At 42.5% G+C, this 14,775-nt stretch overlaps 1 protein-coding gene across 2 annotated transcripts in view; it reads left to right on the top strand.

Moving 5' to 3' along the window:
* Positions 1 to 14,775, top strand: part of LOC124802873 (ATP-binding cassette sub-family G member 1-like) — a 354,399-nt gene that overhangs the window by 184,785 nt on the left and 154,839 nt on the right. For both annotated transcript variants that reach the window (XM_047263916.1, XM_047263917.1), the window contains exon 2: positions 2,326 to 2,443. In XM_047263916.1, the coding sequence (XP_047119872.1) occupies positions 2,326 to 2,443 (118 nt within the window). The remainder of the gene's footprint in view (positions 1 to 2,325; positions 2,444 to 14,775) is intronic.

The raw sequence follows: 14,775 nt of genomic DNA on the forward strand, positions 1-14,775 counted from the left end.
AGATGTTCGTCATCTGACAAAATTTGTCGTACACGTCTGTCAGTTATTGACAACTATAAATCAGCGACAATTTGAGAAGAAAAACCGTTTGAGGCCGTTACTGAAAGTAAACCTTTTTATGCCTTAGATATTTTCCTACTTTGCCCATATTTTTAGTTCTGTCCATATCGTGCACCCACAAAATTATCAATCACTGTTGTTGAACAGTCCAGCTCCTTGGAAATTTGAAGATTAGAGAGTCCCATTTCATTGTAAGCACCGATTTTTGCTTTTTCGTCACGTAACTGTTTTACGCGTGGCATTGTCACAGTCGTGGTTTATATACACAACACGCAATTTCACCAATGGTGTCTGCTTCCTATTTGCAGTAAAGGCACGTACGCACACACCGCACAGAGCCGACTGCCTTTATACCATGTTCCAACCTGACACCTGAATCACTGATGTCTTTACTGACATAAAATGCTATACCATTTGACTGCACTTGTCGGTATACTACGTAGATTTCATACTACTGCATATACATTGTGCACAGCTATTCCAACAGACAATGTTAATTTTCCTGCATATATCTGACACGTCGTGGTATGGGAAAACTTAACCAAAATGTAAGGTAAGCAGAGCTCAAAGGCTGCAGGGAGTGAAAGCGTAGACCCAAATGAGGTTACAGTTTCAAACACAATTTAATTTTATTAAACATTAAAAAAACACTTGTTCACTGGTACAAATATATATATATACATCACAAAACACGATAAAAAATTTTAAACTACAGGCCTAAGGGCCGTTGAACATTCACAACTGTAATGTCAGAATGACCAATACAATAAGTTACTGAAAGAAATGACTTTAATCATTCGGCCAGAAGGGCCAATCAAATATAACCACAAATGCTGTTTTGATAATGCTACAAGAATGCAAAACCAGCAGTTAATTTACTTCGTCCAAAAGAGCAGTAAAGACCAAAAGACAATTAGGGCATGTCAGCAACTCTCTATAACACATAAAATAAAAATTACTAAACATTGAAACACATGGTTCAAAATATAACGCCTATCTAGGCAGGCACTGTTAATGACGCCCACTGACCTTCGTAAATCTTCGACTTAATAAATGTGACGGCCAGTACTAAATAATAATACCACTCAGCAACTTGTAAAATACAAGATCGTTATTGCACTTGGGTCAGAATAAAATTTCAACCACAGATAATATTTTAGGTTCAGTTATTAAGGCACACAGAGTTAACACTTTTTTCTAGTGATAGTTACACTTGACAATATAACAGCAGATCATTGAATCGGGATTTCGGGCACGCCTGAGCCTACTAAAATTGCGAAACACCATGGCACACGACCTTAAATCAAAACACACCCGACGACACGGGCAGAAATTGAGTGAGACACATCAAGTCAAGAAATTCTCACCGTTAGTCCAGAAAGCAGACAAGCATTCGGCGAGAGGTTGCAACCAGCACCAACTCGAGTTATGTCAATCGCCCCAGTTCCGTCATAGCAACGCGGAGACGCCGCGTCAACAGTTGCCACGCCGAGCTTCCTTATCACACAGACCGTCCAGAACGACTGCCGCCGTCCCGAGTAGATACGCTCGTAGCAATCACGTGCATTCACAGGAAGTTATACCACCCTTCCCGCAGCATTGCGCTGCCACACAACCGGAAACTAAACTCCCCGTCTCACTCCGGCAGCAGCAGTCGATACTCTCGTCGTCAGCAGGTCTCTCCCCAGAACGCAGCGCCCTCCGAAATTTGAAAGCGAACGGACCAATCGCGGCAGAGCAAAGCCAAGGCTCCGGAAGACGACACACCACACCTAGGCAAAGATGAAGATGATGCGGTTCAATATCCACACCTTTATACTGATTTCCACTACGTATTATTCTCATTCCATATGCTTTTTCCAATTTACGATTCTCTCCATCATAAGTAGTAGTCCTTCCTCTGACTTAACCAACACTGCTTGATTATCTGCATACTTAATTGTCTTCATCCTTACTCCTCTTACCATTATGCCTCTCGCCTTTTCTCATGCTTTGTCAAAGTCCTTTTCCCACGCAACAAAACATATGTACGTAATCCTGCTAACTCCTAGAACTCTTTGCCCCATCTTTCTCAAACATACAGTCTCGTGTTCCTTTTCCTTAACTGAATACAAGCCGATCCCCCCCCCCCCCCTCTCTCTCCCCGCCCATATTTTCTCGAACAAGAATAAGTAATGATAATTTACAGCTTTAAGCTTGAAATCAGTAGAAAATAAGTGTGTGTTGCGGGATGTGAGATGAGAGGGTTATTGTGGTGTGTTGCAGAGAGCCGCGCGCTGCTCAAGGAAGTGAGCGGTCTGTGCCGGAGCGGGCAGCTGACTGCCATCATGGGCCCATCCGGTGCGGGCAAGACCACCCTCATGAACGTGCTCGCCGGCTACACGTAAGTCTCGCCAGCTTGCTTTTCATTATTCTAGTTCGGTTATGTTCTGCCGGCCATGAGTGGTTGATTTGGGGGAGGGGAACAAACAGCGAGGTCATCGCGGGCCCATCGGATCAGGAAGGGATTGGGGAAGGAAATCGGCTGTGCCCTTTCAAAGGAACGATCTCGGAATTGGCTTGAAGCGATTTAGGGAAATCACGGGAAACCTAAATCAGAGTGGTCGGACGCGGGTTTGAACCGTCGTCGTCCCGCATCCGAGTTCAGTGTGCTAACCACTACGCCACCTCGCTCTGAGCCTACAGTGTCCTCTTCATAGTGGTTTGTCAGTCTTCAGCGACTTGAAGCAAAGCATTTTTCATTCTTCAGAGTTTCTCCAGACTCTCGTCAGCGAATGTAAATCACTCTTTCAGCATCAAGTGGGCAAATTTTAGGAAAGTCTGTCCATCAGACCATCTTCAATTTGAATGAAATCCTGCGCAGATGTTCCCCATAAAAAAAAACCAGCTGAGCAAAATTTGACCTTAAGATACAAGAAATTCGTGCTTTACAAAGGCTTTCAGAATGGGGCAGCAAAATATGGTCTGAGTGAAAGGGTACAGTACCGCCCGACATTGAAAATAGGTACAACATACTTCATTATTTTTGTCAGACAATTTATTTATTTAATTGATCACATGTGCACTCCCACAAAGTAAATCCCTACATCCAGTTTGGTGAGATCTGTGAAATGAATGAATGTATGGTCGTCTGCTAACCGCAGATAGTGAATGTGAATATATGATCATCTTTGAGTCGATCCTTTGGCCACCTTTGGTGGGACCAAAGAGATGAAATTTACCAGAGCTTTGAGCGCCTGAAATGTGGCTGACCAATACGATAGCAAGGTGCTTCCCCCACCTCGACAGAGATGGGAGAGGACCTAGAGAACGGCCATGTTTCAGCACTCTGCCGCTGGATCTTGGGCTGTTAAGACCTGTTTTAGTTGTGCTCCGTAATGACGAAAGAGTGGATGGAGACATGGTATGCATGTGGAATATTTAAGAGTAGTTTGAAATAATAATTTCTCTATTTCAGGAACTTTTGTGGGAAGAATTAAATGTCAGGCAGGTAATATTAAAGGGATTGTAGTAATCTTCGGAAGTGACCAACGGTCACAATGAAACCACGTGTAGCAATAAGTTGAAATACTTCCGTGTGCTTAAGTTAAGCTGAATTACTAGCATGTGTACAATAAGTTGAAATATTTAAGAAATAGCGTGTGTACCATAAGTTGAAATATTTAAGAAATGGCGTGTGCAGGACTTGAAATTAGAGACGAGTACTTCCACGTGGTGAGTACTGTGTGAGTCTCAATCTGTGTATGAGACAAAGGATAAAGAGAAGTACTCGTCCATGGTATCAATTGAGGACTCGCGTGTGTGATGTTCTTAATATTACTTTGCGTGATATGATTCCGTGTGACGCTTGATTCAAACTCTGAGAGAGAAGCAAGGTGAGTCAGCCGTCTATCCAGCAACGCCACTTGGCTTGCATTGCACAGGAAGACGTGCAAATATCTCCAGAGTTCATAGTAGGAAAGTAGAATTACAAAGTGGGGCAGTGTCGTGTGAAACTGGGATAAATACTAATTGAAGTGGGAAAGCTGAAAGTAATACTGTTGTGACTATTCTCTGTGTAGTATTTCATGTTGTAGTGTGGTGTATGTCATGTAATTTGGGTATGTGTGGTTTGCATGGGAGAGTAGCGAGGTAGTTTCAAAAGATTAGTGGGTTATGCTTGTTCCTTCGGTACCGCTCGGTCTGGAGAAAAGTTTCGTGATGATGATTGTGAGAGTCGAAGTGTGAGGTATAATAAAAGATCCACCATCCTACCCAGAAAGTGCACTGTAGCGTTAAAATAATTACGAGACCATAATATAGAGATTCACCATTGTAAAGCCATGCCCACTGGGCGGAATTTCTCATGTGTTATTGTTGTAGGTTATAGAATTTGTGTGTTTAGGTTAGAGAATTTATCGGAATAAATAAGATAGTGAAAAGAAAAAGATTGGTGGACTTTTCCTTCGAATTGTATGTTGTCATAATGTCCCGAATTTATAATGTGTGTGCCATTCATATTCAGTGCGGTGGCCACGTGTTGACAAAGGCCGTTAAATAAAAGACAAAAGGAAAATGTGGTATTGCCAGTGCGTAGTGCACAGTCAGAGTTCTGTAAATTACTGATAGTCAGATGCGTGTTTCCGTTGCGTATTAATCATATAGGAGGATAACTTGTAACTTAAGTGTGAGTACTAGAGTTCATGTTACTCGATAAATTAAGAATGAATCCACTCGCTTGGCGGACCACTCATCTTGCAGGCCTGACTGCTTGATACCACAGTATGAGCAAGGCATGTGGGTGCCTCTCATGAGTTCTACACAACGTGACAACAGTCATGGAATAAAAATGGTTCAAATGGCTCTGAGCACTATGGGACTTAACATCTATGGTCATCAGTCCCCTAGAACTTAGAACTACTTAAACCTAACTAACCTAAGGACATCACACAATACCCAGCCATCACGAGGTACAGAAAATCCCTGACCCCGCCGGGAATCGAACCCGGGAACCCAGGCGCGGGAAGCGAGAACGCTACCGCACGACCACGAGCTGCGGGCAGTCATGGAATACCTCCTAATATCGTCCAAATGGTTCAAATGGCTCTGAGAACTATGGGACTTAACTTCTGAGGTCATCAGTCCCATAGAACGTAGAACTACTTAAACCTAACTAACCTAAGGACGTCACACACATCCATGCCCGAAACAGGTTTCGAACCTGCGACCGTATCGGTCCCGCGGTTCCAGACTGTAGCGCCTAGAACCGCTCGGCCACCCCGGCCGGCTCCTAATATCGTGTCGGACTTCTTTTTGCCCGGCGTAGTACAACAATTCGACGTCGCATGGACTCAGCAAATCGTTGGGAGTCCCCTGTAGAAATATAGACCATTACTACCTTTACAGACGTCCGTAATTCCGAAAGTATTGCCGGTGCAGGATTTTTATGTCCCATAAAGGTTCGACGGGATTCATGCCGGGTGATCTTCGTGGCCAAATTATGCGCTCGAACTGTCCAGAATGTTCTTGAAACCAATCGGGAACAATTGTGACCCAGCGATATGGCTAATTGTCATCCATAAAAATCCCACCATTGTTTGGAAATGGCTGCAAATGGTCTCAGTTGTTTCAGTTCGACCAGAGGAGTCAGCCCACTCCATTATGGAGCCACCACCAGCTTGCACAGTGCCTTGTTGACAACTTGGGTCCATGGCTTCGTGGGATCTGCGTCACATTCGAACCCTACCATCCCCTCTTGCCAACTTAGGGCGGCACTCATCTAACCAGGCCACGGTTTCCTAGTCGTCTAGGGTCCAACCGATATGGTCACGAGCCCAGGAGAGACGCTGCAAGCGATTTCGTGCTTCGCGTCGGTCGTCTGCCGCCGTAGTCCATTAACGCCAAATTTCGCAGCACTCTCCTAACTGATACGTTCGTCGTACGTCCCAGACTGATTTCAGCGGTTACTTCATGCAGTGTTGCTTGTCTCTTAGCACCGACAACTCAACGCAAACGCCGCTGCTCCCGGTCGTTAGGTGGAGGCCGTCGGTCACTGCGTCGTCCGTGGTGACAGGTAAGCCCGAAATTTGGTATTCTCGGCATACTCTTGACACTGTGGATCTCGGAATACCGAATTCCCTATTGATTTCCGAAATGTGCCAATGCCAATGCACTACCTTTTTATACCTTGTGTACTCGATACTACCGCCATCCGTATATGTGTATCGCTTTCGCATGACTTTACTACCTCAGTGTATGCCAGTTTTGGTTATAAATAAGACAGCTTAAAACTGAAACTAATCCGAAGGAGATATCGGGATCGCATCAATAACTGTAAGTGCTCATCTGACCTAAAATTTTAACGCTGTGTCGTTGACCATTCTTCTGCTACATGAGGTCAAATTTGGGGAAAAATCAATCGCGACAATATTTCAACCATTTCACAAGAGAATAAAAATTTCGACAAACAAAGGATATTGCTTGCTCATTAGGAGTCGCATACAGAAACTATTTTTTTATCATTTCTAACCAAATGCAGCAGTTACACCTATGTGAGAAGCTATTAAGATGTAAATATGCAAACAATAATTTTTTTCTCAAGTTTCAGCATACTTTGATGTCGCGTTGCTAAATGTTGCACCTTCTAATTCTTTATTTTTGTTGTAGTAGAAAGGTCTGGTGGTTTTGTATTAGAAGAACATTTATTTGTTCTCTAGACGTTCTGGATAACTTTTGAAAAATCACCTTTGACGAAATTTCTTGTATTACTGTTATATATAATTTTTGATATATTTTTATTATTTTTAGACGCTATAATTGTGTATATTTTCTAACAGTAACCGAGAATTTATTACAACAGTGCAAACACAGGATGGAAATAATTCAAAAAAATACGCTACAACTTACCTATAAATGATTGTACGACGGGACTTCAGAAAGCAAGTTGCATACATCGTTACACGCTAAGACACTGCGCAACAAAAGTGGGGCATTGGCAGAAGAGAGTGCATTTACTGGGCTTTCTGCAGAGACAGATCTGGTGCGGTATGGGTAACAGGTGCACCACAGTGCGCGAGTGAAATGCAAACGGAGACGTAGTCCATTCTTGAAGGTCTCGGGACAGTACGAGTCTTGCAGGCAAAACGTCTAAATTTCTGGCAGATTCACCTTGAAATTAGGGATGTATATGACCAGATTCAATGTCGCATCCACCTGTAGTGAACCGGTGCCAACAATTTGACCAAGGCCGCACAAACGTGAGTAACGCTAATGGCAAGCAAAGCGTTCGTCATCGATCACAGGTGACAATGTCCAGTACTCGAGGAACTGATTCACAGTCATCGCAGATTTTCCAAAACGGGGACGTTCATGCAGCGGTTCTCGAATGGCTCCGTGACAAAGGAGGGGCTTTCTATCATCGAGGAACTGAACAACTGTTAGAAAGTTGAGACCATTGTTTCAGGGACTTAGTGTTTATGTCGAAAAACTCTCATGTACTTTTGTCACTTTGGAGTACAGTGCAGCATTAAATAAAAGCTACCTTGCTTGCCACAACTATACTTCTGAAGTCCCCTCGTAAAATGTACTTACCAGCAGTAACGGAAAATGACTGCCACCAATATATTTTTTCATATTGAGGAAAGGAAACAGGCCTCGATGCGCTTCGTCTGCCTGGTTTCTATGAGAGATGTAATTATGTAATATAGAAAGTACCACGACGTACCTGAGAATGTTCTTAATTTCCAGAGGCGTATAGCGAATCATTTAAGAGAGTTTGTAGGTATGGAATGACGAGAATATTCGGTGTGATGCAGTAATAATATCATTTAAAGTGACTAAAGGCAATAACGCAGTATTATGTAATGTGTTGGATAGCTGTAAAAGTAGGGGACCTGGCCTAGATGGCATGGGTTTTGGTTTTTGATTTTTATTATTTTTTTTGTACAACACTTGTAGAAATTCTAGTCTATGGGCGAATAGCTTAACTTTTTGACTGCAAAAACACGGAAGACCTATAAATTAAACACGATTTTAATGATACGTATTTAATACAATACATATTTAGGTAACCCGAAAAACACTTTTCCTAAAAGCTTCCAACTATGCCAACTAACCCCTAGAGGTTAGTTGGTATAACCTGATGGGGAGAAGGCTATTTAGGGAGAACACAGCAATTTTCGAGGACTTTATTTTATGTATGTTTGCAGGTGGGGATATTCAGCCGCCAAATAATTGTCGAAATTCATGATGAAACCTTCAGCTGTCATTTATTTTGCACAATTCGGTACTAGTTTCGCCCAGTAACCATTATCAAGCTTAGCTAGCATAAACGGTAGGAAAGTTATCCAATAATTTTAACAAATGTAATTTTCTCTTTTAAGCCCACCATAGCAAGTAAAAATTTCTCACAATAATGACTGTGTACGATAATCATCGTCAAGAAGCAAGTCTACATCGACAGCTACTACACACTGAGTGTCAAGAAGCAAGTCCACATCGACAGTTGTTAACACACTGAGTGTGTGGGCAATCTTCTTGACGAAAATTGTCGTACACAGTTATTAGTGTGAGAGATTTTTTACGTACTATGGTGGGCCTACAAGAGGAAATTACTTTTTTGGAATTGTGGGATAACTTTCCTGCAGTTTATGCCAGCTATGCTGGATAATGATCATTGACCGAAAGTAGTAGCGAATTGTGCAAAATAAACGACAGCTGAAGATTTTTTTGTTTTATCAAAACTTAGGAAAGATCCTTTCCAAAGAATATGTTCTTCAAAACATAAATTCTTCTCGAAGAAATAATGCTTGAATGAAAGTAAATTCCACTTAGATGTATAAACAATGCTATGAACTTAAATGTGTGAATAATCAGCGAATGAAAAATATGTTCTGCTTATTATTATAGCTATGCGCGGTTTTTCAAACAGAATTATAGCTATGCGTGGTTTTAAGTCAACCAGGAATGTAGGAGTTGGACGCTCGTTTATTTGAACAAGTGGTTCTTCAAATGGTTCAAATGGCTCTGAGCACTATGGGACTTAACATCTATGGTCATCAGTCCCCTAGAACTTAGAACTACTTAAACCTAACTAACCTAAGGACAGCACACAACACCCAGCCATCACGAGGCAGAGAAAATCCCTGACCCCGCCGGGAATCGAACCCGGGAACCCGGGCGTGGGAAGCGAGAACGCTACCGCACGACAAGTGGTTCTATTTTCGCACAATTTTTCTTTGATCGTACCATACTGAAGCACCCTTGTGTGGCCATCTCCAGTTATTCCCCTTTTGACCATGGTGGACAAGCAAATCTCGTTGCCATCGTGTTCGAAAATCTTCTAATATCGGGCATGGTACTTCACCAAAACTGATTTCAACGTATCTGTAGGGTTAACAGAAGGCTTTTGAGACTCTGGAGCATTTCTTGTTGATCTTGTTCGATGTTACTTGTTGGGACAGCTACGCCAACTGACCACATACCTAAGAATGCAAACTAGCCTCACAGGGACATCAAAAACAAAATGGATATCACACAAATCCATACATCAGAAATAAAAGATTATGACACATGCATGCATCCAGAGTTAACCGCTTTCCCCAAAACCGTCATCAGCAACACCTCAGATCGACCTATAGGTTCACCAGATCGAAGATTTAAGATCAAAAAACATGTTCACCAGTCAGAACAATGATGAAATCGGGGTCCTTTCTTCGTGACGTTTCCAAGCAGACTAAATTTACGATGGGTGGTACACATTTACATGCACTTCCCTCAAGCGCGATGGCAGCACTCCAGGTCCACAGTGGCAGGATATAGAAACTGTCTGTCAACTAGCCCCTTATACCAACTAAACTTGGTCTCCCCCACTAACGATAACAATTACAGACAATATGTTGTTTTGCTAAGGTTTTCAATTCCAAGACTTATTTGATGCAGATCTCCAGGATAGTTTATCCCGTGAAAGCCTCTTAATTTCTCTATGACTGCTGCAACGTTCGCCTATTTCATCCTGCTTACTATAATCAAGCCTTGATCTCCCTCTAAAAACCTCTGACATTTACTTCCGTTACCAAATCAACTATTCGCTGATGCCTCAGAATCCGTCAAATCAGCCGAACCCTTTTGTTGGACCATATACTTATTTTGTAACCAATTTCATTCAATGCATTTTCATTAGTTACCGGATCTACCCATCCAATCTTCAGCATTATTCTGTAACTGTGGTGTCACCGCCAGACACCACACTTGCTAGGTGGTAGCTTTTAAATCGGCCGCGGTCCATTAGTATACGTCGGACCCGCGTGTCGCCACTATCAGTGATTGCAGACCGAGCGCCACCACACGGCAGGTCTAGAGAGACTTACTAGCACTCGCCCCAGTTGTACGGACGACTTAGCTAGCGATGCAACACTGACGAAGCCTCGTTTATTTGCAGAGAAGATAGTTAGAATAGCCTTCAGCTAAGTCAATGGCTACGACCTAGCAAGGCGCCATAGCAATTGATAGTTATCGAATGAAGCATGTCTCATCAAGAACGATGTATACAAATGATGGATTAAAGTTAAGTATTCCAGCAGCTACGTACTTTTCTTTATAGCATTCATTCCGTATCCTGTTTCAGACCTCACGCCAGCCTGCTTGAGTTTAAGCGCGTGCCTTTCGGCTACCCGTCACTGTGGACTGGCTGTCTCGTCAGTCCACAACAGTAACAACACATTTGAAATGCTGCTATTATCTTCTTGTGTGTAGTATATGTAGTGACGTAACAAGACTGTTACGCCACACGGTAGTAGCCAAAAGAAAGGCACGCTAGACTAATGCAGACGGGCGTGAAGTCTGGAACATGAGAACTTATAAATGAATACGAAGAAAAGTATGTAGATGCTTTTTACTTAACTTTTATTTATTCCTTGGAATACATCTCTCTTGAATACTCGTAAGCTATAGGCACTGATACAAATGGCTCCTTGCTAGTTCGTAGCCATTAACTTCTGATGGCTATTCTGTCTCTCGGCTAATGAGAGAGAAAGGCTTCGTACAACTGGGCGATAGCTAGGTTCTCGTACAACTGGGCGGTAGCTTGGTTCTCGTACAACTGGGGGCGAGTCCACTCTCGTATCACGAGACCTGCCTTGGTGGTGGCGCTAGGTCTGCGATCACAGTGGCGACACGCGGGTCCGACATGTACTACATGGACCGCGGCCGATTTAAACTACCACCTAGCAAGTGTGGTGTCTGGCGGTGACACCACAGTATATATTTTCTACAATTCTCTTTCAGCTTACACGATTGACAAATACTTTCAGAAAAGACTTTATATTACATGAAGTTAATTTAGTTCTTAAAACATTCATCTTTTTCAGAAATGCTTTTCTTGCTATTGGTATACATATCCTCTCTACTCCAGTCGTCGTCAGTTATTTGGCCCAAATTGCAAAACTCATCTACTGCTTTTAATGTTTCGCTTCCTTATCTGCTTCCTTCGGCATCTTCTGATTTACATCAGTTACAGCAGGTTACGGTCCTTTCCCCTTTTGTTGTTGTTCATCTTATAACCACATTTCTAGACACTATCCATTGTGTTAATTGTTCTTACAGACCCTTGTCGCTGTCAAATCTTGAAGTTTCTATTTTCTCTACCTAGAGTGTAACTGCTTTTCTGAATTTCTTTTCTGTTTCCTTCAGCACTGTTTCTCTCTCTTCTCTATTATTGCTTCCCTTCCTTCCATGTCCTTCGATTATTGTAACTACAGTATGGTTTCCGTATCGGTTAGCTATAAACAAACTTATCATTATCCAAGTATCTAAATCTACATCTTGCGGTGATAACTCTGCAATTCAAAACAATGGTTCAAATGGCTCTGAGCACTATGGGACTTAACTTCTGAGGTCATCAGTCCCCTAGAACTTAGAACTACGTAAACCTAATTAACCTAAGGACATCACACACATCCATGCCCGAGGCAGGATTCGAACCTGCGACCGTAGCGGTCGCGCGGTTCCACACTTCGGCCGGCTCTCTGCAATTCACAGTCAAGTTCCTGGCAGAGAGTTCATCCAACCACTTCCACTCCAGTTCTGTACCTTTCCACTCTGGAACAGAGCGCGGGAAAAGGAGGAGGAGGTTAGTGTTTAACGTCCCGTCGACAACGAGGTCAAGAGAGACGGAGCACAAGCTCGGATTAGGGAAGGATGGGGAAGGAAATCGACCGAGCCCTTTTAAAGGAACTATCCCGGCAGTTAACTGAAGTGATTTAAGGAAGTCACAGAAAACCTAAATCAGGATGATCGGACGTGGGTTTGAACCGTCGTCCTTCCGAATGCGAGTCCATTGTGCTAACTACTGCGCCACCTGACTCGTTGAGCGGGAAAAATAACTCTTAAATCTTTCCGTGCGAGCTCGGATATCTCATATTTTGAGATCATTTCCTCCTATGTCGGTAGACGACAGTAAAATATTTTTCCATTCGGAGGAGAAAGCTGGAGATTCAAATTTCATGAAACGATCATGCCAAACTCGCTTATCATATCCGTGACACTCTGTCCCCTATTTCGCGATGATATAAAACGAGCTGCCCTTCTCTGATATTTTTCAATGTCCTCCGTCGATCCTGTCTGGTAAGAATCTCATACTGCACAACAACACTATAGCAGAGAATGGATAAGCGTAATGTAGGCAGTCTCTTTAGTGGATTTGTTGCATCTACTAAGCGTTCTGCCAGTAAAATGCACTCTTTGGTTCGCCTTACCCACAACATTGTCTATGCGATCGTTCCATTTCAAGTTCAAAAATGGCTCTGAGCACTATGCGACTTAACTGCTGAGGTCATCAGTCGCCTAGAACTTAGAACTAATTATACCTAACTAACCTAAGGACATCACACACATCCATGCCCGAGGCAGGATTCGAACCTGCGACCGTAGCGGTCGCTCGGCTCCAGACTGCAGCGCCTAGAACCGCACGGCCACTCCGGCCGGCCCATTTCAAGTAGTTCGTAATTGTACTTCATAGGTATTTACTGAACTGACACCATTTAGACTTAAAGATTTATCGTGTAACGGCAACTTAAGGATTTCTTTGAGTATTTATGTGGATGACCTCACGCCTTTCATTACTTAGGGTCAATTTCCGCTTTTCGCACGATACACATCTTGTCTAAATCATTTTGCGGTTGTCTTTGATCTTTTGATGACTTCACTAAACGGTTAATAACAGCATCATCTGAAAACAATCTAAGATTGCTACTCAGTTTGTCTCTTAAGTCATTTATATAGATTAGAAACAGCAATGGACCTATAATTCTACCTTTGGAAACACCAGATATCACTTTTGTTTTACTTGAAGAGTTTCCATCAATTACCATCAACTGTGACCTTTCTGAGAGGAAAGCGCAAACCCAGTCCCACAACTGAGTCGGTACCCCAACTTGATTAGATAACAATTCCGATACTGTAAGCGTCCTAAAAACAATGGAGATTTCTTTTCCTGTCTATAAGACGGTTTTGTCTTCTCGATGCTCTTTCGCCTTCGGCAAACTTGTTTTGACTTGAACTTTGTCTGCTTTGCGTAATTCTGGTTTCTACGTTTCGCCCACCGCTATGTAACAACACCAGAAGTCATTATGCTGCTGATTTTCAAAATACGTACCTGAAACTTCCTTCCTGGAGCGTTTCTGGCCACCCCTCGACAAACGGGGCAACCGTCGCTTTCACGGTACTTCATATATAGAACTTCATTCGTAATATTGCGTACCCGTACATATGAGACGCCAGCTCTTTCAAAAACTGTCTGCTTAATGTCACGTTCTTTTACCACGTTATAATGAATTTTGTAATTTCTTTTTTTTTTTTCAAGAGGTCTTTCAGTGTATTAAATGTGAAGCATTGATACGCGCACGGTTGAAATAATTTATCCCGTAGTAAACGGTCTAAAGGCTTAATCTCCACGAGCTCCCTCCAGCACAGTTTTTATTTGACCCGGAGACCTTTTTTAATTACGTTCTTTCTTTGTGCGAGACTCGTCTTCATCCCGTTTCTACGAAAAGTTTGGCACCGATCACGAATGGTGGTTCCCAGATCAGCAATTTCGCCTTATGTCTCTATGAAACTGTTAAAATAATTTCACTTATCAACAGTGAACCACTTAGTTCGCCACTGTTCCATAGAAATTTATAAGCCTTATCCACCATCGTGCAGCACAATCATGTGCTAGCAGGAAACGTTAACGATTTTGCTGCCGCCATTATGGCGAAGAGGAATGTTGCGAGGCTGTCGGGTGATCAGTGACCGACAAAATTCCCATAGCTGTGGCTTTAAACTATAATAGCAGAGAGTGGAGTCAAACGAAACGGTAGTTGATACTCTCTAGTGTCTGAATCTCGCCATTGTCGGCATAAAGCACACGCGAACGGTTATCGCAGGATCATGCAATTAACCAAGCCCTAATTTCTGTATTTATACCCTGTTGATTATTTGGTAGAGAAGTGGACTTCCGTTTCGCTTTCGGTGGATAAAACATTTTTCTTTATTGTTATATTTCATTAAATTAATTATAATGTCGTTACGGTAGGTACAATCCAGATAGTGAAGCAGTATCTCTCTAAACGGTGCTGAATGCGCGCTTGACGCATCAGCAGGGAAGATTTCGGATAGTTCTCTTTTCTTAATACAGGGTGTTCAGTGAAGGAGTCATTAATTTCATAATTAGGTATTTCGAAAATAAGATCTATAGAC

This window comes from Schistocerca piceifrons, chromosome 6 (assembly GCF_021461385.2).
Source record: "Schistocerca piceifrons isolate TAMUIC-IGC-003096 chromosome 6, iqSchPice1.1, whole genome shotgun sequence".
NCBI lineage: Eukaryota > Metazoa > Arthropoda > Insecta > Orthoptera > Acrididae > Schistocerca > Schistocerca piceifrons.